This window comes from Nuphar pumila, chromosome 2 (assembly GCF_984573655.1).
Source record: "Nuphar pumila chromosome 2, dmNupPumi1.hap1.1, whole genome shotgun sequence".
Classification (NCBI taxonomy): Eukaryota; Viridiplantae; Streptophyta; class Magnoliopsida; order Nymphaeales; family Nymphaeaceae; genus Nuphar; species Nuphar pumila.
This window is the reverse complement of record NC_143250.1, coordinates 95,661,571-95,689,073: the sequence shown is the minus strand read 5'-3', so window position 1 is coordinate 95,689,073 and position 27,503 is coordinate 95,661,571. Positions and strand designations below refer to the sequence as shown.

General features: G+C 36.9%; 1 protein-coding gene across 2 annotated transcripts; it reads left to right on the top strand.

The window, feature by feature from the left end:
• Positions 1 to 13,381, top strand: LOC149846234 (protein REDUCED WALL ACETYLATION 1-like). 2 transcript variants are annotated; one of them, XM_089997900.1, is made up of 16 exons: positions 1 to 240; positions 1,613 to 1,704; positions 4,859 to 4,993; positions 5,079 to 5,135; positions 5,215 to 5,287; positions 10,351 to 10,509; positions 11,051 to 11,200; positions 11,297 to 11,552; positions 11,652 to 11,773; positions 11,914 to 12,000; positions 12,078 to 12,166; positions 12,237 to 12,299; positions 12,405 to 12,461; positions 12,599 to 12,695; positions 12,782 to 12,940; positions 13,069 to 13,381. In XM_089997900.1, exons 1-16 carry the CDS (start codon positions 208 to 210, stop codon positions 13,072 to 13,074), a joined length of 1,635 nt encoding a protein of 544 aa, XP_089854026.1. In that variant the 5' UTR covers positions 1 to 207; the 3' UTR covers positions 13,075 to 13,381. The 2 variants fall into 2 exon arrangements, with proteins under 2 accessions (XP_089854026.1, XP_089854027.1); XM_089997901.1 differs by lacking the exon at positions 13,069 to 13,381 and having other exon boundaries at positions 12,782 to 12,946.
• Positions 13,382 to 27,503: the final 14,122 nt, after the last annotated feature.

The following is a 27,503-nucleotide window of genomic DNA, read 5'->3' as shown; positions in this document are numbered from 1 at the left end:
TCTCTCTCTCTCTGCGTCTTCGTTTCCCTCTTCCTCAGATTCACGGCTGTGGACTCTCTTTCTCGGGAGATCGAAGCTGTTGATCTCTAGTTTCCGTTGGAATCTGGTGGTCTTCGATGGCGGAATTCTGATCTCCCAACCTCAATGCAATTCGAGCGCTCTCGATTCCTCCTGTAATTTCCCTCTGGAGTCGATCTAAGATCGAATATGGTGACTTCGGGGCCTCTCACTCCCGGTCAGGTAAGGAAAGTCCGACGATCTCTTCGTCATTCTTCTCGTCGATTCTTGTTCTGATTTGCGGGCGCTAACGGTTCTCTTTCGGAATTATTTCGTTCGTTTGGATTCTCGTGAGTTCGTGAACAATCTTTTTGGGTATTTCTAGCTACCTGAGGTTTTTCAACACGTGGATCTGTTCTGGTTCTTGGAGTTGGATTTCGGCGGCGATTTGTTTCCTTTTTCCGGAGATTTTGTAAAGGGTGATGTTAATCGTATGGTTAGCGCTCGGATTTTGAATAATTAGGGTTTCTGTTTATAAGGTGTACTTGTTTTGCCACGGGAACAAATGGTTCTTGTGGTTTCGTTCGTGATAATTTTGGTTGTAGAAGACTGAGGGGAATTTGTCTGAAAGCGTTTTTCTGGGAAATTCTTTTCATCGTTTTGTGGAACCTTTTTGGTTCATTCATGAACGCTAGAGAACGTGCAAAAGCACTGCTTTTGAAATTATGATCCGGGCGTTGGTCCAACCTCCGGTTTGTGTATAAGATTTTTCGTAAATTAGTGATTCTGGTGTATTATCAGATAGATTTGTGCCAGTTAATGAGATTCCATGTTCAGTATTGCTGGTTGTTATTGAAAGGAGAAATCTATGGGCACTTGCTGAAAATAGCGGCCTACAGTAAAGACTGCTTGTCTAAGGAAGTTTCTGAATACGTATAAATTGGAGGACATTGCATCTATCGTGTGTGTCTTTAGCCTGATTTACCTTGCTGCCATCATGCCCTTTCGAAACCATGATGTCCGTTCTGGCTTTGATGTTTGCGCACTTTTAACTCGGAGCTTAAATCTTGGTCTTTTTCTGTTGCATTGTGAATATTTTAAAAAAGAATTTGATGGTGGAATGGTGACGACTGACAAGGCTTTTCAAATGGGAATAAAGGTTTGAATCGCAAATCATATTGATCGTTCCGAGCTCTTTTGAGAAACAGAGTTGCACTGGAGGGATCTAGGTGGTAGGGACTTTAGATTTTGTTTGTCAAACGTGATTTATTTGATACTAGTCATCATATTTCTGTAAAGCTTCTTATAAAATTAATTTTAACTTTTAACTGTTCATATGGTTATTTTTCTCAACCATTCTATGAATTAAGCAGAGTCTCACTTTATGGATATGTAAGAAATTTTCATAATCTTTAGAAGTAGAGACTCAGATGTTTAAAAAACTAGATTTCTGCTACTCTTTTCTTTACCTTTTTCTGACCACCTCTGGGGAAAGCTATTAGTTCTTAGAACTCCAAACAAGAATCAACGTAAAGTTTGATTTTATATTCTTTCTGCAGTTATTCGTATTTAAACCATCCATACCACGTATAATGTGTGTCCATTCTGTTCGCAGGTTTCATTTTTCCTTGGGATCACTCCTGTGTTTGTAGCATGGATATATGCTGAAATTCTGGAGCACAGGAAGAGTTTTATCCATTCCAAAGTGTAAGCTTTGTTTTTTTTTTTAACTGTAAAGCAGCTTATATCCAATTCTTGCTATTAAATTGTGCTTAAACATGCACTAGGACATGTTACTTCAATTTTTTTCCCTACTTCTCTAGATTAGCTACAAGTTTAGTGGAAATTAAATGCAAACAAGTACACCATCACATTTATTTTGTAATATTGTTCATGTTGGTGGCGCCGAGGTAGATATGATGCTCTTTGCTGTTAGGGCTACAACTTTTTCCCCAAATTGATGTATTTGCTCAAATTTTTGGTGAGCTGTTCAGTGATGCTTAGGATCCTTTAATTATGTTCTGCATTTCTCTTAATTGCTGGTTTATGCCAAACATGGGTGGTTTTGCTTCAAGGCATAAGTGTACAGGAATCATGGATCCTCAACTTAGAGCGCTTAGATTTTACCTAGTTTTTTAATATGTTAAGCTTGTATACCAGTTCCACTATGTTAACTGCATTTCCAGGTTTTATGAATAATCATGCAACCTCCTCTAAGGATAGAACATGTTTTTTACTTTGTGTTAGAGTTCATTTATCTATTTCGACAGGGCCATATTAGTCTTGAATGATGACTGCATTTGGATAGGGTTGATTTTCAGTCAACTCAGATCCTCATAATCTGTCACATGGGCACTTCACTTAGCATGCATCCCGTGTCGACATGACATAACACCAGACACGACACTGGACACACCATGACACTTCACGGATGCAGTCAAACCAGTCAGGCAAAGTTAACATCGTGTCTTTAGCTTTATTTGTTTCTTTTTACCATCTTGATTGTATTCTTTTTCTTTTAAATTAAACACTGATTACATTACATTTCAATTTTCAACTTAGTTTTGTTATTTGATGTTTTTAATCATGACGATGTATAAATGTTGTTCTAGAATTTGCACTTAAGGTGATATTCATGCTTTATTGCTTTAAACTAAGAACTTTGAATGTTTATGATCATGTGTACATTTTATATGTATGTATAATGTATGGTCACATCCTTGTGTCTTGGTTTTACAAAGTCATGTCATACCGTGTCTCATGCCTGTGTCCATGTTTATGTGACATAGCCCATAGTGCAATCACTCCTGGGCCATGTCGGAGGTATCCACGGTTCCTCCTGGTCACAAAACATTGTATGGTCCAATTTGTTCCGAAAGCTACTTTAAGTCAATGGTGGTTATTCCTTGTCATAACACAACTCAGGTTCAAAAGCATATCCAACTTGCTTGTGAGTTGTAACCATGGTTTCCTAGAAATGGTTGGTAGACCATCCATCCTACCATTATTTTGCTAAATTTCCATAAGCATCTTTAAATTGCTTGTATTTGTCCTGATGATGTTGTTTATTTTATGAGAAAATGGTAGAGTTTGAAAATAAATAAATAAATTTGCTATTCCTAGCAACTAAGTGAAAAAACACCCTTTTCCATTTGTCATTCTATGCTAAAGTGAGACTAGACATGATAGTGTTAAAGATCTTGCATCAGGAACATATGCTGAAAGTTGAAAAGGAAAAAAAAGGAAAGAATAAAGCATTGTATATATGACTTAATTTGTGATATACTGATATTAACTGTCTCCTCAAGATGTATATGGTACTTTAGCATAAAGAAGTTGCTTTTGAATAGATTAGGCCATACTTCAAAAACATGATCAAGTCAAATCTGATCATATTGGAAAAATCACTTTGTCAAAAAATCGCAATTCGAGTAAACTGAATATTATGTGTGATACCTTGAATGGTTTTGCATGATACGGAACCTGGGTCTCTAAAGCACATTATTCGGTGTAACATACAATTAATAATTTTTTATTTATTTTGAGCATTAATTGCCTGTAAATTGATATAAAATGTGATAAATAAGCAAGCAAAAAATTACCTAGCATAAAGAAAATGCAATGCTGCAAATGTGAAATGCCTCCATTTACCAAAAGGAGTTACTGAAAGATATTGTTTTTCTTTTAATTTGAGATTGTTTCTATCATTATGGGTTTGTGTTACTGTTTGAGTGAGATTAAAGTGGCCTCGATCGCCTTCTCATTTACGGTAATTTATTAATAAATGATTTGTGTACCTGGCTCATTACAAGTATGCAGGACACAAGCAAACATTAAAAAACTGAGCAACTCATTTTCTATTTGGAATGCCATCTGTGTCAAAAGCTAAAAGAGGACTGCAGTTTTACTCGATATGAGGTGAATTGATGGCAGAAAACAAAAAATGGAGGAAATCGGAAAACTTATAGGGATGTTTTTCATGGAAATTTCTCATAGAAATCTCTCGTGACTGAACCAAAAATTTTCTATTGAAAGTTATTCTTAAAAGGTACTAAATAATAAAGTCTACATAAAAGAAACTTTTCATACATCATTTGCTGATGTTACATCCTAGAGTTGCCTTGAAAATAAAAGGCTTGCTTTGATGTTACTAACTTGAAATTAGTAAATTACAACCTAATTTGATTGGTCAATAGTGGATATTAAGTCCACCGTTGAAATTATATCCTAATGAAGGTTGCCAAGTTTGGTCATCTCTTCTCCTGGTTGGAATCCTATGTTATGATACTCTGAATATGATATGATAAGGACCTGAAACAAAGCCATTTCTCAGGAAATGGCTGCGAGAAAGATTTATCATGCACAAAGCTTGCATACACCACACATGTACACACATATGGAGCTGTTAGTGTCCATGACCTTTCATGGATGTTAATGTGTTGACCACAAATTCATACCCTCAACAAATTTAAAAATGGCATGATTTTGATGCGTTAGTTGGTGCTTTAGTAATTTTATAAAAGAAACACATTTAAAGACACCATGTAATTTCAAAGTATAACTAGCAAATGTCATTTATTTTTGCAGAAATTCAAAAATGCTTTTGATGGTGACAACTAATGCATAAAACCACGTCTTTTGTTTTTGGTTAAGGGTATAAATTTCTGGTGAATCTGTTAACAGTCTATTGGAAGCTAACAGCTCCCACATCCATATATACATGCATATAAACATAATACAGACATTCATACACGCGTATGGGTTGTACATAAGCTTTTTCTCTACCATTTCAGGCTCTTCTCGTGCTTTTGCACCCTGTTAACTTGTGTTGATTTTGTTATACTTATTTTTCTATAAACAGACACTCAGATGCCAATTTGGTTGAATTGGGAAACAAAACAATTAAGGAAGATGATAAAGCTGCACTACTGGAGGGAGGTCTTCAGCCTGCTCCCTCAAGAGTGCATGGTTCATCTATAAAATCAAACATGATGAGGTGTGCAAGACAAAGTATCTGTTATTGTAAACATATTGTTAAAGATTTTGTCTAAGTCTTGTATCATTCTTTTGGAGTTACTCAGATTCTTCTTGATGGATGAGGCATTTTTGATGGAGAACCGGACAACATTGAGAGCTATGTAAGTTTTGTCACTATCAGCAGTCAAGGCAATGCAGGTTGCGGGGCTGATTTTCTCTTATCATTTGTTGCTCATGCAGATCAGAGTTTGGGGCTATCTTGGTCTACTTTTATTTATGTGACCGAACAAATTTATTTGGAGAATCACCGAAGGTAGGCTTGCCTTTCTCATGAATATATCAGAATCCATCAACCTTATATGTGAGTTTCTCTGTTGCGTTCTGTACATTTAGATTTATTTTTCATTCTTTTTTGGTTCTGTCAGCTAATGAAATTCCAATTGCTTGAAAAGATATTTTCAGTTTTTCTGAAGTACATTTGACAGATACTACTACATTGTGCCTATGAACGCATAGATTGTAGAGGTGCTTAGGAGCTTAGATAGATAGAGAAAACATTACATTACTCAATTATTTGGTGCAACCTTGTGCCTCTCAACATACAATGCATAAGTATGTTTACTGATATGTGCAACAAAATTTAAGACGACAATCTAGAGATTCCAGGGGAAAATTGAGAGACAGGGAAATTAGGATTGGTTACCAACAGAGATATTGATTAGCAGTAAATCATACTAGATGGCTGCTTGAGTTGAGTTTTCCAAAGCAACAAAGATTAAACATGGAGAATATAGAAAGACCCTGAATCCTGGTAGCAAAGAACTATCTCCAGGAAGCCAGATAGTGGAACCGACCCAAACTTGACATGCAGGTTTCATTAAATGAAAACATCCTTTTTATAGACATGTTAAACTAGCCAGTTTTAGCTAGTTTTCCTTTGGTTTCACTTAAATTGAGAGTGGCCATTGGTTTTATACAACAACTACGCCTTCATCCCAAAACAATTGGGGTCGGCGATATGAACCAACAAAGAAAATCATTATGGGTCTTCCACATGAATCCTTCTCCTCCATTCATTTCTATCCAATGCCATGTCCTCGGTGAGGTTCAAAGCATTCATATCCTTTCTTATCACCTCCATCCATGTCTTCCTAGGCCTACCCCGACCTCTTTTAACTAATATATTTTCCCATTTCTCCATCCTTCTAACTGGAGCATCATTAGGCCTTCGTCGAATATGTCCAAACCACTGTAAACGATTCTCTCTCATCTTATTTTCAATGGGTGCAACGCCTACCTTCTTACGTATCTCCTCGTTCCGAATCTTATCTTTTATTGTATTTCCACACATCCATCTCAGCATACGCATCTCAGCTACACTCATTTTTTGAATATGATGTCTCTTGGCAGCCCAACATTCCGTACTATATAGTAAAGCGGGCCTAATAGTCGTCCTATAAAACTTTCCCTTCAACCGCAATGGCATTCTACGATCGCACAACACTCCAGTTGCACTCTTCCATTTCATCCACCCAACCTTTATCCTATGATTTACATCTCCATCAATTTCTCCATACATTTGAATGTTAGATCCCAAATATTTGAAAGAATCATCCACCGATATTTCGTGCTCACCAAGCTTCACTACACTCTCATCACTACTTCGTTGCTTACTAAAACGACATTCCATGTATTCTGTCTTACTCTTACTCAACTTAAAACCTCTTGCTTCCAATGTCTGTCTCCATAATTCTAACTTAGCATTAACCCCAGCTCTAGACTCATCAATCAAAACAATATCATCAGCAAACAACATACACCACGGCACATTTTCTTGAATTGATCTCGTAAGCTCATCCATCACTATAGCAAATAGGAAAGGGCTTAAAGCATATCCTTGATGTAACCCAACCGTTATAGGAAAATTGGTTGTCACCCCTCCACAAGTGCGGACATTGGTTACTACTTCTTCATACATATCTTTAATTATACTAATGTACTTGAGAGAAACACCTTTCTTCATCATTGTCCACCAGAGAACTTCCCTAGGTACTCTATCGTAAGCCTTCTCCAAATCAATAAAAACCATATGCAAATCTTTGTTCCTCTCTCTATTTCTCTCAATAAGTTGTCTAAGAAGATGTATAGCTTCCATAGTTGATCTTCCAGGCATAAAACCAAATTGATTCTCCGATATCATGACAATCTTTCTCAACCTAGACTCAATCACCCTCTCCCAAAGTTTCATAGTATGACTCATGAGTTTTATACCACGATAGTTTGTGCAATCTTGTATATCACCCTTATTCTTATATAGAGGCATCAAAGTACTTTTCCTCCACTCATTAGGCATCTTATTTGTCCGTCAAATCTTGTTAAAAAGATTTGTCAACCATTCTAAACCTTTCTCTCCCAAGCATTTCCAAGCCTCGATAGGTATACCATCTGGGCCAACTGCCCTTCTTGATTTCATTTTCTTCAAAGCCTCTGCAATTTCTTTCTTTTGAATCTTGCGCATGAAGTCACGATTCATCTCATGAAAAGGAATTGAAAAGTCTCCAAGATCCTGAGCATGACTTTCATTAAATAGCTTATCAAAATAATCTTTCCATCTCTCCTTAATCTCCTCATCTTTGACTAAAACCCTTTGCGTTTCATCTTTGATACATCTAACCATACCCAGATCCCTCGATTTCATATCTCTCATCTTTGCAAGCCTATAAATATCCTTCTCACCCTCTTTGGTATCCAACTTGTCATAAACCTCCTTATATACCTTATCCCTCGCGTTCCGAACTACTCTTTTAGCTTCCTTCTTTGCTATCATATACTTCTCCAAATTCTCATTATCACGATTTTTACTTAGATTTCTATAACACTCTCTTTTAACCTTAATAGCTAATTTGACATCCTCGTTCCACCACGATGTATCCTTACCTAGCGGTGCACCGCCTTTAGACTCACCCAATTCCTCCTTAGCCACCTTTCTCATGCCACCCGCTATCTTATTCCACATAGATTCTGAATCCTCTTCGAGACACCAATCAACTTTCTTAACTACCCGCTCTACAAACATTCCTTGTTTAGCTTCTTTCAGTGCCCACCACTTAATTCTAGGATCTATCATATGTCTATCCCTTTTGCGGTATTGTCTAATTCTAAGATCTAAAATTAAGACTCTATGTTGTGTAGCTACACTTTCTCCCGGTATAACCTTACAATCGATGCAACAACCCCTATCTCTCTTTCTAAGTAGGAAAAAATCTATCTGACTCATATTAACACCACTTTTAAATGTTATTAGGTGAGACTCCCTCTTCCTAAACCAAGTGTTTGCTAAGATCATATCATAGGACAAACCAAAATCTAAAATCCTTTCTCCACTTTCGTTTCTTTCTCCTATACCATAGCCTCCATGGATACTCTCAAAACCATCCCTACTAATGCCTACATGCCCATTAAGGTCACCGCCGATGAAAAGCCTTTCTCCATAAGATATCCCTTGTACTACTTCATCTAAATCTTCCCAAAATTGACGCTTAATGGAATCATCTAAACCTACTTGAGGTGCATAAACACTAATAATATTAATAATATTCGTACCTAATACTAGTTTAATAAGTAAAATCCTATCACCCTTCCTACGGACCTCAACTACATTATCTATAAACTCACGACTCATAACAATCCCTACTCCATTCCTATTCCTATTTATTCTTGTATACCAAATCTTATATCCCCAAGGTTCTATCACTTTTGCTTTCTCACCTACCCATTTGGTCTCTTGTAGACATAAAATATCAATCTTTCTCCTACACATAACATCTACTAACTCTACCAACTTACCGGTTAAAGATCCTATGTTCCAAGTGGCTAACCTAATTTTATGGTCTTGGACTAACTTCTTTACCCCCACCCGTCCAACAAAGTGAGGGAACCCTTGCCTATTTGACACCACACTCGGGCGCCGGTGTGACGCGTCGCTTCCGGGCGACGACCTAGCAACCCTTGCCCATTTATCACTGCCTCTGGGCCTATAGAGTACAGCGCGTCGCTCAATAGGGAACGCCCCAACGAAATTCTCATATTGGTTCATATTCATAGGGTATGACTAAGTTTTTATGCTGGCTGTCACAGGCCTACCGCAACCCTCCTCTTTTATCCGGGCTTGGGACCGGCAGTGTATAACTAAACAGTTATACACAGGCGGAGTTAGTTGCCATTGGTTTTATAACTGACAAAAATTTCATGTAAAGTGCTTGCAAAATTTTCTAAACATAACCAGATTTGGTACCAAACTGGTCTTCCTAGTGGCCCAGGCAGAAGCCTGACATATGTATGGGTAGATTGTGGAATTTCAGCCGAAGTAGCAGTGGAAGATTCTAACACTTTTCACACAAGCATCAGATGAGCATTTTGTGTATCATTTTCTTTAAAAGTAATTTTTATGATTTCCTTTGTCCATTGCAGAAATTTGGTGTCCATAAAACGATTCCCCCAATGCAACTTGTTTTGTAGCCCTTCTACAGTAAGACCTGAAATAGAGAGCCATACATTTGTTTGATCCTATGTCATATAGGTATGGGTACAGCACGAGAATTTCTAAAAGCGTGGGTTCGGGGATATGGCTATATACATATCATATGTACGTACGTGCACACACATATAATAAAAATAATACATAAACGAAAATGATTTATAAGTGAAAATGCTATATTATATAATTTTATATGATAAAAAACAAAATTGTAATTTAAAAAATTATGGAAAAGGTAACTTGAAAATAAAAAAAATAAAAAATGGGTCTGGGTATCAAATCTAGATTGGGTCTAACCCCATACATACATGTGTCATGGGCCTTCTAGCCATACCCATGTGACATAGGTTGGATCACTTGAAAGAAAAAAAGAAAAAAAAGGGAAAGATGGTGTTTTTGTATGGGTTGTTTGACCTTGGACGATTTTCTTTGGCATTTGTGAATGACGTTGCACAAGTTCCCTTTTTCATTATTTAGCATCATTGATGTTGCCTTTAAACAGTGTAGTGTAAATGAATTTCCTTGTTCCCTCTTTTCTTTCAATGCTTTGACAAGTTTCTATTGGAAAATGTTTGCCCTTTTCTTTTCTAAATTTCTAATGCTTTGTCCAAGTTTTTGTGAAGAGTTTGTGCTCTGTGTGTGAGCATGTGAGAGAGTAGTTTGGTTTACCTGAACATACAAGCATATGTGATATAGTCCTACCAGAAGCCCTCAATATTGATTTATTAGGCTATGCTATGAATGTTCATTTTTAATATGTTAAACTTATGTCTGGATTGGTTATGATATCTGCTGTAAATGTGCTTGTACTCATTCTGTAATTTTTTTAATCCATGCAGAGTTACAGCCGAGACCTTTTTCTGTTTCTATACTTTCTTCTCATCATTGTTGCATCAATGACTTCTTTCAAAGTCCACTACGACAAGTCAGCATTCTCAGGCAAATCAATACTTTATTTGAACAGGCATCAAACGGAGGAGTGGAAAGGGTGGATGCAGGTTATAACTCTTAAACTATATCTTCTCGCAGTCTAGATCATGCACATTCCATTTGGATTTTATTGTATATTTACTCACACAGACGTGTCATTCTTGTTTTCTTTTCTAGCAAGGGAAAAACTCGCAAAATCTCAAAAGTTTGTTTTTTGAAGAAACGGATAAAAAATTAAAATTACTGAAATTTTGATACATTATGATTTACTGGAAACATAGGCAGTATCTCGCAATATTATTTGCAATTTTGTTGCCCTAATACCACGAGAAATTCTAAATCTCACAATTTTTTCTGAAAACCACACACATATACCAAGATAAATCTTATGAATATGGCAGCCCAATATCTTTGGAAAGAAAACTCTCAACATGTGAATGAGCTTATTCTTGTTCTCAATGGGCTACCAATATGCATGTATGCATGCTTGTTGCTTAGAGGATTGCAGACATCAGGAAGCCCCATAACTTTGTCCATAAACATGCATGTGAACGTGCACTGTCCAAACTCATGGTTCTGACTTTTTCCTTGAACAATTTAATTTTGCAGGTGCTATTTTTAATGTATCACTATTTTGCTGCGACGGAAATCTATAATGCAATTCGTGTGTTTATTTCTGCCTATGTCTGGATGACTGGCTTTGGAAATTTTTCCTATTATTACATCCGCAAGGATTTCAGCCTAACACGTTTTGCTCAGGTATTGCTACTTCCATTTGCGTGTACTTTTACATTTTCTCATAATATAATGAATATGTCTTGAGATGATGGCGGCCTTATCTTTTCTGTTATGCAGATGATGTGGCGCCTTAACTTCTTTGTGGCATTCTGTTGTATCCTCCTAAATAACAACTATATGCTGTACTACATCTGCCCCATGCACACCCTGTTCACTCTTATGGTGTATGGTGCACTTGGAATCTTAAACAAGTACAATGAGATCGGTTCAGTTATCGCTGTGAAAATCACAATGTGCTTTTTGGTGGTCATTTTGATTTGGGAAGTTCCTGGTATCTTCGATATAGTCTGGGGGCCACTAACATTCCTTCTAGGTGAGCAACATGTTAAATATATATGTTGGAGAATTATAATTTTCCCTATCTACATCTTCAGGAATGGATTTTTTTGCTGATTTCATGCAAAAAGTGCAGGGTACAATGATCCAAACCCCGCAAAGAAACAGTATCCACAGCTGCATGAGTGGCATTTTCGTTCAGGCCTTGATCGTTATATTTGGATTATTGGAATGATTTACGCCTATTATCATCCGACTGTAAGTTCCTGGACCTCATCTTTTATTTGTCCACTCACTGTTCCATTTATTCTTTGGCATGTGCCATCTGTTCAAAAATTACATTATCTCTGCTCTTTTCCGACTCTAATAGTTGATCCTGGCACACTGCTTAATTGTAGGTTGAAAAATGGATAGAGAAATTAGAGGAAACTGAACCTAAACGTAGAGTAACAATCAAGACAACCATTGTAATGGTGTCTTTAACGGTTGGTGGCCTTGTTTCATTGATGTATTTTCAGGTTCAGCTTATGGTTTCTGATGTGTACCTTGTGTGTAATTTTAGGTGGGTTATTTGTGGTACCAACACATATACAAGATGGATAAGATTACCTATAACAAGTATCATCCATACACATCATGGATCCCAATAAGGTGTCTACACTCATGAATTTGTGATTATTTGCTCTTTTCATTCTAACTGATGTCTTCATCTTTTGGATAGTGTTTACATTTGTCTACGAAATTTCACTCAGCAGTTCCGCAGCTTCTCACTGACACTTTTTGCGTAAGAGTCCCTGCTCGTTGCTTTAGTTGTTTGAGATCAGATGTCTTTAAAGTTTAAATATCTTGAATAGTTGGTTTCTGAGTTTTTACTTCTACATGTTTTTAGATGGCTGGGGAAGATCACACTGGAAACCTATATCTCGCAGATCCACATCTGGCTAAGGTATGTATAATGTTACTGGTTTCTTAAACTGTCTGAAATCATCTTAATTTGCTTGGAGCATTTAATTTTTCATATCTCCTCAAATTGAGTGTATTTCTCTTCCTATACAATTGTCAAGTTAGTGCATTGATTTGCAGGTCTGGCACGCCTGATGGACAACCTCGATGGTTGCTGTCTCTCATTCCTAATTACCCTTTGCTCAATTTTATGCTCACAACAGCGATATATGTTATGGTATGGAAGAACAAACTTGTTCTTATGCTTCCTGTTTCGAGCTTTCACTTGCATTATACTTCGGCATGTTTCATGATTCAATGCAGATATCATACCGTTTGTTTGAGCTAACAAACACATTGAAGAGCGTATTTGTTCCAAGCAAAGACAACAAGCGGCTGACGTACAACATAATGGCTGCCACAGCAATTTCCCTTGTCTTATACTGTATCGCCTCTGTATTTCTTCATATACCTGTTTTCCTGGTATAACATTGTGTGGAGCTTTTCATATCTGCACAGTAAAATTTCTATTTTTTTCTTTTTCCTTGTCTTTTTCTCAAGGGAAAGCTTTTTGGCTTCTCATGGAAGGTTTGTGTTTATGAACAATGCAGGCATGACCACATAAGCATGAATGTAGTGGTGTTTCTGCTGGGGAATTTTGATGATTGGGTTGCCAACTTGTAAAGTGGTAGTGCACACACCGAGAATGGGCCTTCATGGAAGATTGATGTGGTGGCGGTTATAATCAATAGAAGTGTATTTTTTTTGTATAGGTGAGGATGATGAGTGCTGAATTCAGCCTCTGTTTGAAGTGTTCATGTGGTGGGTTTCTTTGGGATCCCCCCATCTTGTGTAATCACCTTATTTAGTGCATTTAGCACAAGAAGAAAAGTGCGGTTAATATCTCTATATTTGGGGCAAAAATCCAATTTCAAATCGATATTAAGGGCAATTTTTGTTTATTTTAGACATAATTTTGTAATTGGATCCATATCCCGGCAAAAAACCATAAACTTGTTAAAACATGTAAAATGGTAGATGAATCGGGTTATACGTTACAAAATGAAGTAATTCCACCCATTATCCATGACTGTCCAAGTTGTCCGTACATTGTTATCAAACAACGGCAGACAAATGTTGAACTTGAAACAATAGTTATGGAACAAACAAAACCAATATTCTGTTTGGTCTTTTTTGTTCATTTCGTCCAACCCTGGACAAGCCATCAAAAATACCCAACAATTTGATGGAGCGTCTTTGCATGTCCCACATGAAACGGTCATGGGCAAACTCTGGATACAGAGACGTGTGGAACTCACGTCCATCGTATTGTCGGTACGGTTTAAAACCATAGCACCCTTGGAACGGTGGGAACGGGGACGGTTTTCACATGTTAAAATAAATAACGAACTCAAGGGCTGGGGCTGGGGGTTATAGTGTTATATCCCGACTCCCCGCCCCTCTCTCTCTCTCTCTCTCTCTTCGGAGACAACTGGATAGCACTTGGAAAATGATATATCTTAGGTTTAGAGGTAGGGATGGTAAACAAACCGAGCAGCTTGTGACTCCGTCTTGATTAAACTCATTGTGAATCCGTTTGTGATCCGTTCTTATAGCAGACGAGCTGAGCCATGAGCAGTTCATTTAGCTTAAATGAGTCGAGCCAGAATCCAAGGTGTTTGGTTCGGATTGGAAGAGTTTGTATAGAAAGAATATATATTATGCGTAATATATATTTTAAGTGTATTATATAAAAAAAACAATGCATAAAATATAAATACAAAAAGAAATATACATAAAATATGAACTATTAAGTGTAATATATAAATTTCATGTATAGATAACATAAAATGTGTTTACACGAGCCATCTCATGTTCTGATCGACTAAACATGAGCACGAGCCGATCCCAAATATGCCATGTTGGGTTCGTTCAGCTCATTTTTCCCACCTTACTTAGAGGTCAAAATGTCAAAAGCCATAGGAGTTGATCCAAATCCTAACCGGAATGGATTGACTGATGGCTCAAAAGTTCAGCATGCAGCTTCGATTCCTCTCCCATGCATGGAGCTGGTTAAGAGGTGCCCATAGCCCTTGCCTCCTACGTACGGTTAACTACTTGTGCCTGTCTTGAGTCAACATCAGAACTGAGTCATCTCTAGAGACCGTTCAGGGATTGTTTAGTAATTTGCCTTTTTTTAATTGTCCTACACCATCCGAATGATCAGCGAGCCGTTGGAGCGCTGTAGCTAGCGGATATATTATATAATATGATTTTGTCTAATTAATTAACATCAGAACTGAGTCATCTCAAGAGACCGTTCAGGGATTGTTTAGTAATTTGTCTTTTTTTACTTGTCCTACACCATCCGAATGAGCAGCGAGCCATTGGAGCGCTGTAGCCTGTGTAAGGCAATTAGAGGATAATATTATATATGATTTTGTCTACTTAATTATCCTTGTTAAACATAAAAGAGCCCAGTTTGAATACACTTTAAAACTCAATTAAGCTTGATTAAGCTCATTTTGCAGTTGTATAATGATGAATATTAACATATGTATACTTTTTGTTCCTTGACAATTGCAAAAAGGTGGTTTCACTCAAGTGGTTAGGGCGTTATGTATTCCTGCGCGAGGAGCTGAACCGAGCTTGAACACATTTTTTTGAACAAGTCAACTCAGCTCAAGCCAATCCGAACCAGGCCCGAACTTGAGCTGAACCGAGCGTGAGCACACGTCGTTTTTAAAGGAGCCGAGTTTTTTGAGTTTAAGCTCGACTCGAGCCCAGCTCGTGTGCACCCCTAGTCTGAATCATTGCATTTTGCTGTGGGCTTGATAAATCCCATATATTTTTTAGACCGAATTCACATAATGCATGATTCAGAAATCCTAATTTAAGTCAAATCCAATAGAAGGCATTAAACTGTTCAAGCACCCCCCTTAAAATCTAGCACTCACGTGTTCATGACTTGCGAATCATCAAACAATTCTCTTTTCTTGTGTATGTGCGTGTGAGGTGCACGCTGCAACACATGCATATGCATGTACGAGGCACCATTAGCATCTTACTGTAATATTAAGTTCTGTTTGATTGCTTGTCCAAGCTTGGACATAATACATGTTATGTCCAGAATAAGAACAATTGTACTTATCCAGCGTTTGCTTCAATTGAACAAGGCATGTGTTTCTTGTGTCCCAAGTTTGATTTGCACTGTTTGAGCAATTTGGACACATATAGAAAGTAGGTTGGGTAGCTTCATTTTGGATCTTACGACCCGATCCACCGCATCATTTCAATGTTTGAACAAGTTTGGATTGGATTTTAGTCCCAAATATGAATCTTGAATTGGATCCAAATATCAATGAATGTTTAAAATGCGGGTACTTGAAAAAAAAAATAGGAATTCATATTTTTTGATATACAAATGCTTTAATAGATATCATATTAAATCTAATTGTGAAAATATGTAAAAACTGTATTTTAGCCCCAAATATGGGTTTTAGTGGATCCAAATACCAAAACATGCTTAAAATTGAGTATTTTTTAAATAAAATAGAAATTCAAAAAATGTGTATTCAAAATCACATTCTACATTCTAGGAGCAGTTAGTGCACGCCACCTTGTGTTGAGACGTTGCAAGTTTGAATCCCAATGGTATATGATCGTATAACTCGTAGGGCTCTTCCTAACCCTAGATTTCTCTATTGAAAAAAAAATAACATTCTACGTTCAAACACATTAAATGATTTCTCATAAGAAGTTTCAACCTTTTTTTAGATTCTTATCGGTAATTTGTTGGGAAAATAAAAAACAAATAATTTTATCAATAAAATATTAAAAAAATCAAATATACAAATCTCAAATAGAATCAAACTTTAATTCAAAAGTTGTAACCTATCAAAACTAATTCAAAAGGCCTAATTCAACAGCCCTAATCAAAAGCTCTAATTAATCAAACCCTAATTCAAAAGCCTTAACCAATCAAACCATAATTCAAAAGCCTTAACCAATCAAACCATAATTCAAAAGCCTTAATCAATCAAACCATGTTTCAAAAGCAGTGATTCAACAACCTTATTCCATCAAACCTTAATTTAAAAGCCCTAATAAATAAAACTCTAATTTTAAAATTCCTAATCATTTAAACTCAAACCAGCCTCAAAGACATAGAGAGAGAGTCTCCGTACAGAGGCGAGGAGAGAGAGAAGGTTCCATAAGACTATGTTTGATCGTGCATCCTGTGAGACATGATGGTCTGATTATATCAAGTTTTTTAACAAACGTGGGACGTGGTGGACACACGAAACACCATTCACTGCATCCAGCTTTCGGTGTAAATAGCGTTCCACCCCACCCCCTGTCACAAATTGAGTAGACACAATTAACAGGAAAAAAAAAGGTAAAAGACTTCGACTGGGGCACCCTTCCATCCTCTGTCTCTCTCACCCTGACTCTCTAACCTCAACACTCTCGCCCTCGACCTCAACTTCCATCTCGCCTCTCTCACCCCCGACTCTGACGGTCCCTCTTGGGAACCTCCCATTGTTTGGTCCCTCCGGTGAACCTCTCTCCACCGTTGTTTTATGTTTCAATTTTTTTATTCAACTCTCACCATCGATGCCTTTCTTCCAGCATTGACTTCAGTGGGTCAACCAACAGAGGGGATGGCTTCGCCTCCTCTGCAACTCGTAACACTGCAACAAAGGAGCCAAATCCATCGACTGTCAGGGAGACAGATTCCATCCATCATCCGGTAGAGTTGTTCCCTTCACTACCTGACGCCGACAGTACGACCTTCCTGCTCCCTGTGATGCGGCCTCACACTGGAGGCACAACCGATCAGTGATGATCGATCGTTCGATGCCTGCAACTCTAGTGTACGACGATCGGTTCCTCTCCTGAGGGTCACGATCATCTATCTTTGGTGATCTCTCGCTCTCTACCTATACATCTGCAACACCAATAGAGAAAAACCTTCACATTATTCCCCTTCCTCTCCCCACATGCTATACCTCCACCGTTTCCCTTCCCTCACATAAACCCTACGTGTTTCTCAAACCATCGATTGTTGGCATATTCACAAAATCAAAACCATAATACAAATATGTATCGATAGAAGCCATGTTGGGATGTGTGGGTGCTTGGCATTTTCCTCAGCCTATTGACACCCCAGATGAGCCCAAGCCTTAAGTATATGGGCAATAGGCTAAGTTTCTGGCTGTTGGTTGCTCTCATCATACGACCTACCCTTCCTTTTATAATGGTAGATAGGGAGTGGTTACTAAATGTGATCTGTCCATATTCATGTAACCCCCACCCTCACTAACTTTCATTAAGAGCCCACTAACAACCCACTAACCCTCTCTATAGTGTCAAACTGGGTCACACTACAGGTTGAACCTAAAAATCATAATGTCCAACATTCTCTCACTTGACCCATTGACACTAAAAGGGTACTAAATGGAGGATTATATTGTTATCTCAACTTAATTCTTCATGTAGGTTCACATGCTATCATGTATCACAAGAATGAATCATATAAATCATGGCGATGAATACCTCTTTATGAAATATCATATTTTCATATACTACAATATAATTTATTTTTAGTGCTTTAGTATGTTAAGATTACCTTTATGAATAAGTTGGTCTCTAACCCATTCTATTGATCATTTAATATTGTTATTCAGTTATTCTCTCTAACCAAATAAGAGATTCTTTATGCAAAATCAATATTACACAAAGCCATAGATAATCAATTCATTTTCACAAATGTGATCACATAATGTATTATCATATATCAGAAGGAATAAAAAAAGACTTATCCCCTTTACATGTTGGGAATACAATCCCGGTGCTAGCCCTTTAGTAAGAAGATCTATAGTAATTTTCTTTGTACCAATTATAGAAATACATACGAGATGATTCTTAGTCATTTCTTTAACAACAAAATATTTTAACTCCATGTGTCAACATGAGGTTGAGCTCTTGTTGTTATTTGAGAAGGACATGATTGCTTCATTAATTATCACACAAAAAAAAATAGTGGTCTCTCAATAGGGTCTACAATCTCAAGACCCATAATGAAGTTTATTATCCAAATAGCCTCAAACAAAGTCTCATACAAAGCAATAAATTTTGCCTTCATGGTATGAGCAGCAGTTATAGATTATTTTTCACTGTTTCATGAGACGACACCACCTGCTAGTAGGAAGATGTATCTAGTAGTGGACTTTCTATTGTCGAAACATCCTCCTAAGTTCGCATCAGAGTATCCAATGACTTCTAGATGGTCAACTTTTCTATTGGTCAACATGTAGTCCTTTGTTTCTTATAAATAATACATGATCTTCTTCGTTGCCTTCCAATGAGCAATGCCTAAATTTGACTGATATCTACCAAGTATTTTCATAGTAAATGCTATATCAGGTCGTGTGTAGGTCTGCGCATATTGTAAACTCTCAATCACTGAAGCATATAGGACAGTTGACATCTGAGCCTTTTCATTATTATCCTAAAGACAGTCCTTTAGGCTCAATTTATCTAATTTCACTATGGGTGCCAAACCATAAGAATAATTCTCCATCCCATATCTTTTAAGAACCTTAAGGATATAGGATTCCTAAGAGAGGCCAATGACACCTTTAGTTCTGTCATGATTAATCTCAATTATATAGACATAAGTGGTCTCACTTATGTCCTTCATATCGAAATGAGAGGAAATAAAACCTTTTGTCTCATGTAGTAAACTCAATTCATTAGTTGCGAGAAGAATGCCATCAATACATAAAACCAAAATTATGAATTTACTCTCACTAGTCTTAGTGTAAATGCACTAATTGACAATGTTTTCAGTAAATCCAAAATTCATAATTACCTTATTAAACTTTTTATACCACTGGTGGGAGGCTTGTTTAAGTCTATAAATTGGCTTCTTCAATTTGTAAACTAAATGATTCAAGTCATCTACACTGAAACCCGGAGGTTGTTGCATGTATACTTCGTCTTCCATATCTCTATTCAGGAAGGTAGTTTTCGCATCCATTTGATGTAGCTCTAAATCAAAATGAGTTATGAAGGACATGATCACCCTCAACGATTTCTTAGTTGAGACAAAAACAATCTTATTATAATGAATGCCCTTTATCTGTGTGAAATCTTTTGCAATAAACCTAGCCCTGTACCTTTCTACTTGACCTTTAGAGCATGTTTTGGTCTTAAAGACTCATTTACAACTAATAAATGTAACTCTATAAGGTTGATGCACAAGATCTCATACTTGATTTTTTGTCATAAAGTCAAGCTCTTCTTTCATGACATTGATCCAATGTGTTAATCTTTCACTTTCAATAGCTTCTACAAAGGTAAAACGATCATCATCAATATCTATAAAATTATTAGACTCTTGCAAATACACCACATAGTCTGGATGGATAGCAGGTTTTCTGGTCCTCGTAGACCTTCATACAGGTGCTATAAGTGGTTTAAAATGAACTTCTGTATCATGTTGTTGTTGTTATTGTTTTATATCATCATCAACAACTTGCTGTATTTGGGATTGATGTTCACTAACCAAATTTTTCCTGACATTATCCAAAGGGGTAATAACAGGAAAAATTGAGTCTTTATCCTTCACAGGTATGGAACCTGAATCCTACATTTCCTCAAAATCAATACTTTAAGAGGTATCTATCACAATAGAACCGTTTTTAAGAAATTTTGCTTTATCTGTTTTCACTATCTGTGGTGTATGAGATGGACAATAGAACCTAAAGCCTTTTGATCTTTCTAGATAACCAATGAAAAATCCACAAGTTGTCCTATGATCAAAGGTTTTTATATGTGGGTTATAAAATTAGCTTATGTTGAACATCCCCATATGTGCATATATGACAAAGAAAGTTTTCTACCAGTTCATAACTCCTAAAGAGTCTTTTAAAAAACCTTCATAGGAACCTTATTCAAAATATGCACTATTGTTCTAAGAGCTTCACCCTACAAGGTCAATGAAAGGTTTGAGTGATTCAACATCGCTCGAACCATTTTTTTAAGCGTATAGTTTTTTCTTTCAGCTACACCATTCTGGTAAGCACTACCAGGCATGGTATACTGACGTACAATGTCTTTCTCTTTTAGAAACCATGCTAATGGCCCTTTCTTTTATCTCATCTCAATGAAACGATCGTAATATTCGCTACCTCTATCAAACTTGACCACTTTAATAACTTCACCGGTTTGTTTATCTACTTCTTTCTTGAAGTTCTTAAAATCCTAAAAGACTTCTAATTTTTTAAATAATAAGTAGAGATATATATACTATGGATAATCGTCTATAAAGGTGATAAAATATTTTTCACCTGTATGACACGGTGAAAAAGGATCGCAAACATCCATATGCACTATCTTCAACTTTCTATTGTTGCGTTTGGCATCTTTCTTATACGTGTTAGATTGCTTAACCTTTATACAATCAACACATGGTTCTATATCTGTGAAATCAAGAGATCCAATGATTCTTTATTTCATAATTCATTGGACTCTCTCTTTCGAGATGTGTCCTAACTTTCGATGCCAAAGCAAATAAGACTGATATTCCTTTAGATCATGTTTATAGCCAATCATTGTGTTCTCAATAGAATGAAATTTCTGAATTTTAAATTTGATTTTTAACCGATATAAACCATCACACACATATGCAGAATCTACATTAATAAAAATTTTGATAATAACAAGCTTAGAGTTTTCAAATTTAAAACTAAAATCAAACTTATCAAGTTTTGAAATTGAAATCAGGTTCTGAGTATAGGATGAAGCATAAAATATATCAACCAAATCCAAAATGAATCTCGATTCTAATACAACTCTACAGGTCCCAACGTTCTTGACATGTGAACACATCTTATTTCCTGAGAAGATGCTTCTTTCATGCTTTGTTGGTTCTCTTTTGTTCAAAAATACCTGCAAAGAGTTGACAATTTGTACCGTAGCACCAGAATCAATTCACCAACTATGCAATGAAATATGAATCAAATTGCACTCATGAGAAATGAATGACTTATTATCTTTATTTTTGAGTCATTTTTTATACTTCAAGCAATCTACCTTCTTATGTCCCTTCTTCTTGTAGAAGAAATGCTTTATAAAAGAGTCTCCTGCCTGGGGTTTGGCTTTCGCCTGAGAGTTGAAACTCTTCCCAGAAGCTTTCTTCTTGTTCTTTCTTTTGAAGGAGCTTTTCTCAGGCCCCAACCTCTATTTTTTCTTATGAGAAGTCATATGTGTACTCAACACCCTCTCATCCTTTAGTCTCTCCTCCTCTTCAACACACTTGACTAAGAGGTCATTAAAAGATCACTCATCATTATGTGTATTGTAGGAGAATATTTTTAACTTTGGTTCAAAACCTCAAGCGAGTTATATTCCATATAAAAACGATTATACTAAATCTAAATGTGGATAACATGACTCATTTAAAATACTTCAATTTCAAAATAACAGAGTATTACAAAACCAACACAATAGTAACATATATTCAAATTTAGTGTCTAAGAAAAAAAAATGATTGGCTCATCGATGTCGTCACATCATCTTGCATCCAAATCTAAATTTGTAATCACATAGGTCAAACTTGTGAAAGCCTGGTAGGTTTACAACAGAACACATGGTGAATGTACAAAGCTAATACATGTAGCACATTAATGATAACATAATTTATTTAATCTGATATCCATGATATACATCCATCATAGTACACATGCGTGATATATGTCAATCAAGAAAACAAAATACATTTATTAGCAACATGACTAAGTAGGCATGATGTGTCATTTACCTAATAAGTCAATATATTTATTTGTAGATGTGACATGTCATTCACCTAATATATCAACATATTCATTCCAATCATATCGTGATCTATAATCGATTCGAGTTCAACATGTAATTATGCTATAATAATTGGAGTATAGCTAAATCCATATATTCACAACTGGCTATCTCAACCAGCTCATTCGATCATCATAATCCATTACAATCAATAGATTTAACCTGTTCACACGCATCAAGATTTACTGCATATTGAAACAAGTTTTCTATTAGATTACCTAGTCTTGAAAACATACCTCTCCATAGGATCCTCCTTGTCGGAGTACTTGGTATTGGACCAATGTACCCTCACAGAATCGTTCTAGCCAGACTATTGGTATTGGACCTATACACTCTCATAGGTTTGTCTCTGTCGAACTACTGGTGTTAGTCGTATATATCTTCACAAGCTCGTCTTGGCAGGACTATCTAGTCTTGGATATGTAAAACCTCACTGGATCATCCTCATAAAAATAGTTCTGGTTATTTTATCAAGTGGATTATATTACCATACATGCATAAACACAATTAATTGCTCACAGGATCGATGGCCATCAATTCAAGCACAAGCATGTATACATTCAACATATAACACATCATATGACATTTCAAGTTATACGGTCATGCATTTAGCATAACCAACATGGTGGTTCTATGAATCATAGCGCAATCTTGAGCTTAAACATTTTTCGCATGCATTCATTAACTTCACATCATGTGACATTTCAATAATAAAGAAGCATCTCATTATATGCATTAATATCATAACATAGCCACCAGTAACATCGCATATATTATCTATATGTTCAAAAATTAAACTTCAAAGCATGCGCATATAAAACATAAATCTAAATCATACATATATGAATCCAAGCATGCATATATAAAATATGATATTTTATGCATGCATACGTAGACATAAGTATTATATAATACTAATATCTAAACCTCGAGCATACATAATTCCTACGTAATTCGAGTCATGAATACAAAATTCAAGTCATATATACATTTTTTAAAGTATGAGCAATTTCATGCAGACATTCTTAAAGTTTGTAAACATGCGTAATTATATGCAAACATTATAAATATACGTAATTACATGCAAACATTATAAATATACGTAATTACATGCAAACAATACTCACTACACTAACATACATTAGAATCACACAAATGCCTGAGTTAGTATAAATTTTACACTACCTCAAAATGTGTGAGGGTAGTGTATGTTTGTCGATGATGTGAATGCGGTGAAACAAGCTCATGTGCCTTGGGCCCCATGTTAAGTATAGAAACTTGAGCGAGTCTGACGATAGTGATGGTGGAGTAATGGGACATGCATTAGGAAGTGGTAGTAGGGGAGTCGACTCCATGGTAGGGAGGGTCGACCCCTCGCAGAGAGAGACCGTGAGAGAGATGGGAAGATTCTTCATTTCATCTTAATTTCAATAAAGCAAACATTACCCGATTCTGAGTTTAGGGTGAGAAGTTATGACAGTTTTACTAATCCCATGTTATAAGGGTATTTTGGTTTTTTTATTATCCTACAAGTTTGACTTGACTCAGTCTGGTTCAGTCTAAACTGAACTCGAAAGGTTTAGTCCCTTACTCTTTCTCTTGTCTAGTTTGGTATAAACTAAACCAAACCTATTTTGGTCCGGTTTGGGTTCAATTGGACCTAAAACAGAGATCCAGTCTCAGTCTCAAGTTAGCAAATTGAATCTGGATTCAGTTTGGTATAATTGGACCAAACCCAGTTCAGTATGGGTTTGGTACCAACTATGCCCGGACCCCATTCGGTCTGGGTTAGGTCTAAACTAGGTCTAAACCCAAATCAATCTGGGTTTGGTTTAAACTGGACCCAAACCTAGATTCGGTTTGTATGGTTTGGCTCATGATAGGAAACCGAAATGGTTTTTGTCTCAGTACACCCCTTTTTTTTTAACTTTCTAACCAGACTCGGTCTGGGTTGTACCCAGACCGATTCGGTCCTCAACTTGGCCTGACCTAGTCTAGGTTCACTCCCAGATCGGTTTGGGTCAAGCAAACTCGGTCCGGTTAAGTCTAGACCAAGTCGATCAGGCCTGAATCTAGGAACGATCGAAAATGGCCGTTTCTTTTTCTTTTTCTTCTCGATGTCGACCCACCATGGCCGAGACGACTGACCGTTTCTCCCCTGCATGAGGTGGTGTTGTCGGCAACCCCTTGGTTGCTGGTGGTGGATACAGAGGGCACCCCTCTTTCTCTCTTCTAAGGGTGCGGACAACCATTGTGGTTGCCAACCCTTCTCTTGCGACCGACCGGCGGAAATTTTACTTGTCAACAGCTCATCCTTCCTCCCTCTCTCTCTTTCTCTCCTTCAACCTCTCTACAACCTGTCTCATTTTTTTTTTTTTTTTGCTCTAGGGAAGACGATTGGGGGTGGAGGGGGTTGTGAAGTCCTTTAAATAGGGATCTTACAACCATGGGACACCCCCCCAAAAACACACACGCGCTCCCCACTCTTTTAAAATCGTGGGAAGGGCTCCCACGATTTCCCCCTCTTGATGATGATGCCAAACCGTTTCTCATATTGAGGAACGGTTTCCTCGTGCTCATCTTTATCTCGACCGTCGGTCTGAGAAACCTTAGCTCTTAACCAATCAAATTCATCAATAGAGAAAAATTCTTTGAAAATATCTCAAGTAGACATATATCTTGTGTCTTTGGCTTTCTTTCCACCCTTTTATATGTACGTCTCTGAGAGTGAGAGAGAGAGAGATGGGGATGCTTAGTGTACTATCATAATCATTTATAAAACCAAAAGCCTATGCCCAAAAGAAAGGTTGTATATTTGGTACCAACAATCTAGTTTGAACCGAGTTGTTTTGACACAATCTAACCTCATATATGTGTTCAGCGTTCTCGATTTAGTAGGAATCAAATATTGAATCATGTTTTTTCTTCAATGAAATAACATGTTCTTATGAGTAAAAGAAAAAAAATCAATATTAGTCTATTAGAGATGCGCATCTTTAAAAGATTCATGCTATATAAAGCCTATTTCATTCAGGCACGTTTATTTGTCAACAAGATTGCAATATTATTAATAAAAGGGGTTGCTTGTTGACATGGCAAAGTGCTCAAGCTGTCAGGTTTTTTTTTTTTTTTATATTTACACGAAGATCTAACTGCGATGGCTCTGCCTGCGGTACTTACGATCACTGTCCTGGCAGCATAGGTTCGAATCACGAGAGCTGCCAATTTGTACAACAGGCAACCTATGTATGTTTTCCTTGCTTCGTGTATGACATGTCACAAAGATACGAATACAACCGACTCATGACACGAGTTCTACCTTCTACGGGCTGAGTTCGCAAGGACATATATTTTCAAATTTTTTCTAATTGTTAAAAAAAATATTTATTGACATGTTGGTATTTAAAAACATATTTTAATAATAAAAATTTTCAAATAATATTCAACATGCATTCAGTGTTCGTGTCAGTATCTTGTCACAAAAATATGCAACCAAAATAACGTGTCTCTGTGACAGAAGGTGTGCTCCTTTCTAATTGAAATATTAATGGACCAGGAACTTAGGGTCAACAAGGCAAAAAAACATGGACCAAGATCTGGATCTAGTTAGGGCAAAAAACTAATTCTATGATTTTCAAACTTGACCGATCCTATGTTATGTACATATTATATAATTAATAGGATACCGGATGTATTAAGCATACCTGCATAAAATTTTCTCCTTGGATCGGGACCTGTTACATGGATCCGGTCATATATCCCCGTTCAATCCTATTGGATTCATTTCCTATACTGAACTCCTCCGTAACATACAAGTTGCCCAGACAAGGTCCAGATTAGGGGTGTCAATGGGTCATGCTTGACCCACACCCAATCCGTACAAACCCTATAGGGTCAAGGTTTCGTGATAAATAAGAAGGCTCCATAAAATACAAGTCAGACCTGAAGGGTCCCATTAAGATGTAGAGCCGTGTACGGTTTGTGAAATTTTATACCAGATCCAAGCCCGACCCAAGTTCCAATTAAGATCCACAATTTTTAAATGTACAAAATGATAAAAAAAATATTATTTTATCATGTATGATCCGGGTCTGGTTCATGTAATCATTATAGGATCCGGGCATGGTTTTTCTTATAGTGAATCCGATTAGGCCATATCCGAACCCAGTATCATCATCTCAAATCAAGTTTGGGTCTGGTTTCACCTGAGTCTGAACCAAACCCGACCTGTTGACACCCCTGGTCCACCAGATCAATACATGGGGCGACTAGAAAAAAAACTAATAATTTCGGGTATGACTAACCTTCAAGCAACGAGACCGAGTTTCTAATCTACACAGGTCCAAACGCAGAAAATGGATCCATAACGAGTTATGATCAGGTTGGTCCAAGTCCAACGAGGACACAGCACTTGGACGAGCATCAAGGGAGTAGAACAGAATCGGTTTTCCACGAAAATAGGATCCTCTATGATACCGTTTGTTGTGATACCAAATCTAACAAAAATCACATATTGGGTCTTTTGTGATCCCGCTTGATGAGACATCAAATGTGATAAAAATCACACAAGGGATCCTTTATGATCCCGTTTGTTGTCATACTAAACGTGACAAAATCACACGCTGGATCTTTTATGATCCCAGTTTATTGTGATAACAAATTTGACAAAAATCATAATTGTCAATTTGTCCTGAAGTTTTTGTGCTTTTTCTTGTTTTGCAGGGCCTTGGTCGAAGCTAGAAAATCCCATGTTAGATGACAAACATAGAGGGAGAGCACCAAAAGAAGGCAAACCAGAGGAAGAGAAGATAGATGAAGAAAGAAATAAAAAGAATTCTGTATAAGAATATAATATGGTAATGCTAAGACTGAATAGATTACGGGAACGCCCCCAATCAGTATTTTCTGCGTTTGGTTCCACGCTTTTTCCGCACCCAAATCCCAAAGTTCATTCTAACAACTCAAAAGTTTGCATTTTCAGAATTTTCCCAAGAACAAGAAACAGAGAAACTCACTTTCCCTATCAACGTCTAAACGCAAACCCCATCAACAACTCCATCACATGACAAAACTCCAAAAGATCTCCAAAAACACAATCAAAATCTAGAGAAATAGAGAGATTTACAAAAGGGCCCTGAAAATATTTTATCTTTTGCCAAAACGT

Bases quoted from the DNA above. Each gene is read 5' to 3' on its own strand.
- LOC149846234 (XM_089997900.1), top strand. From the start codon at position 208: ATGGTGACTTCGGGGCCTCTCACTCCCGGTCAG. The intron at 11,201-11,296 runs GTATTGCTACTT...TCTGTTATGCAG, and splicing joins GCCTAACACGTTTTGCTCAG to ATGATGTGGCGCCTTAACTT. The intron at 12,167-12,236 runs GTGTCTACACTC...TCTTTTGGATAG, and splicing joins ACATCATGGATCCCAATAAG to TGTTTACATTTGTCTACGAA.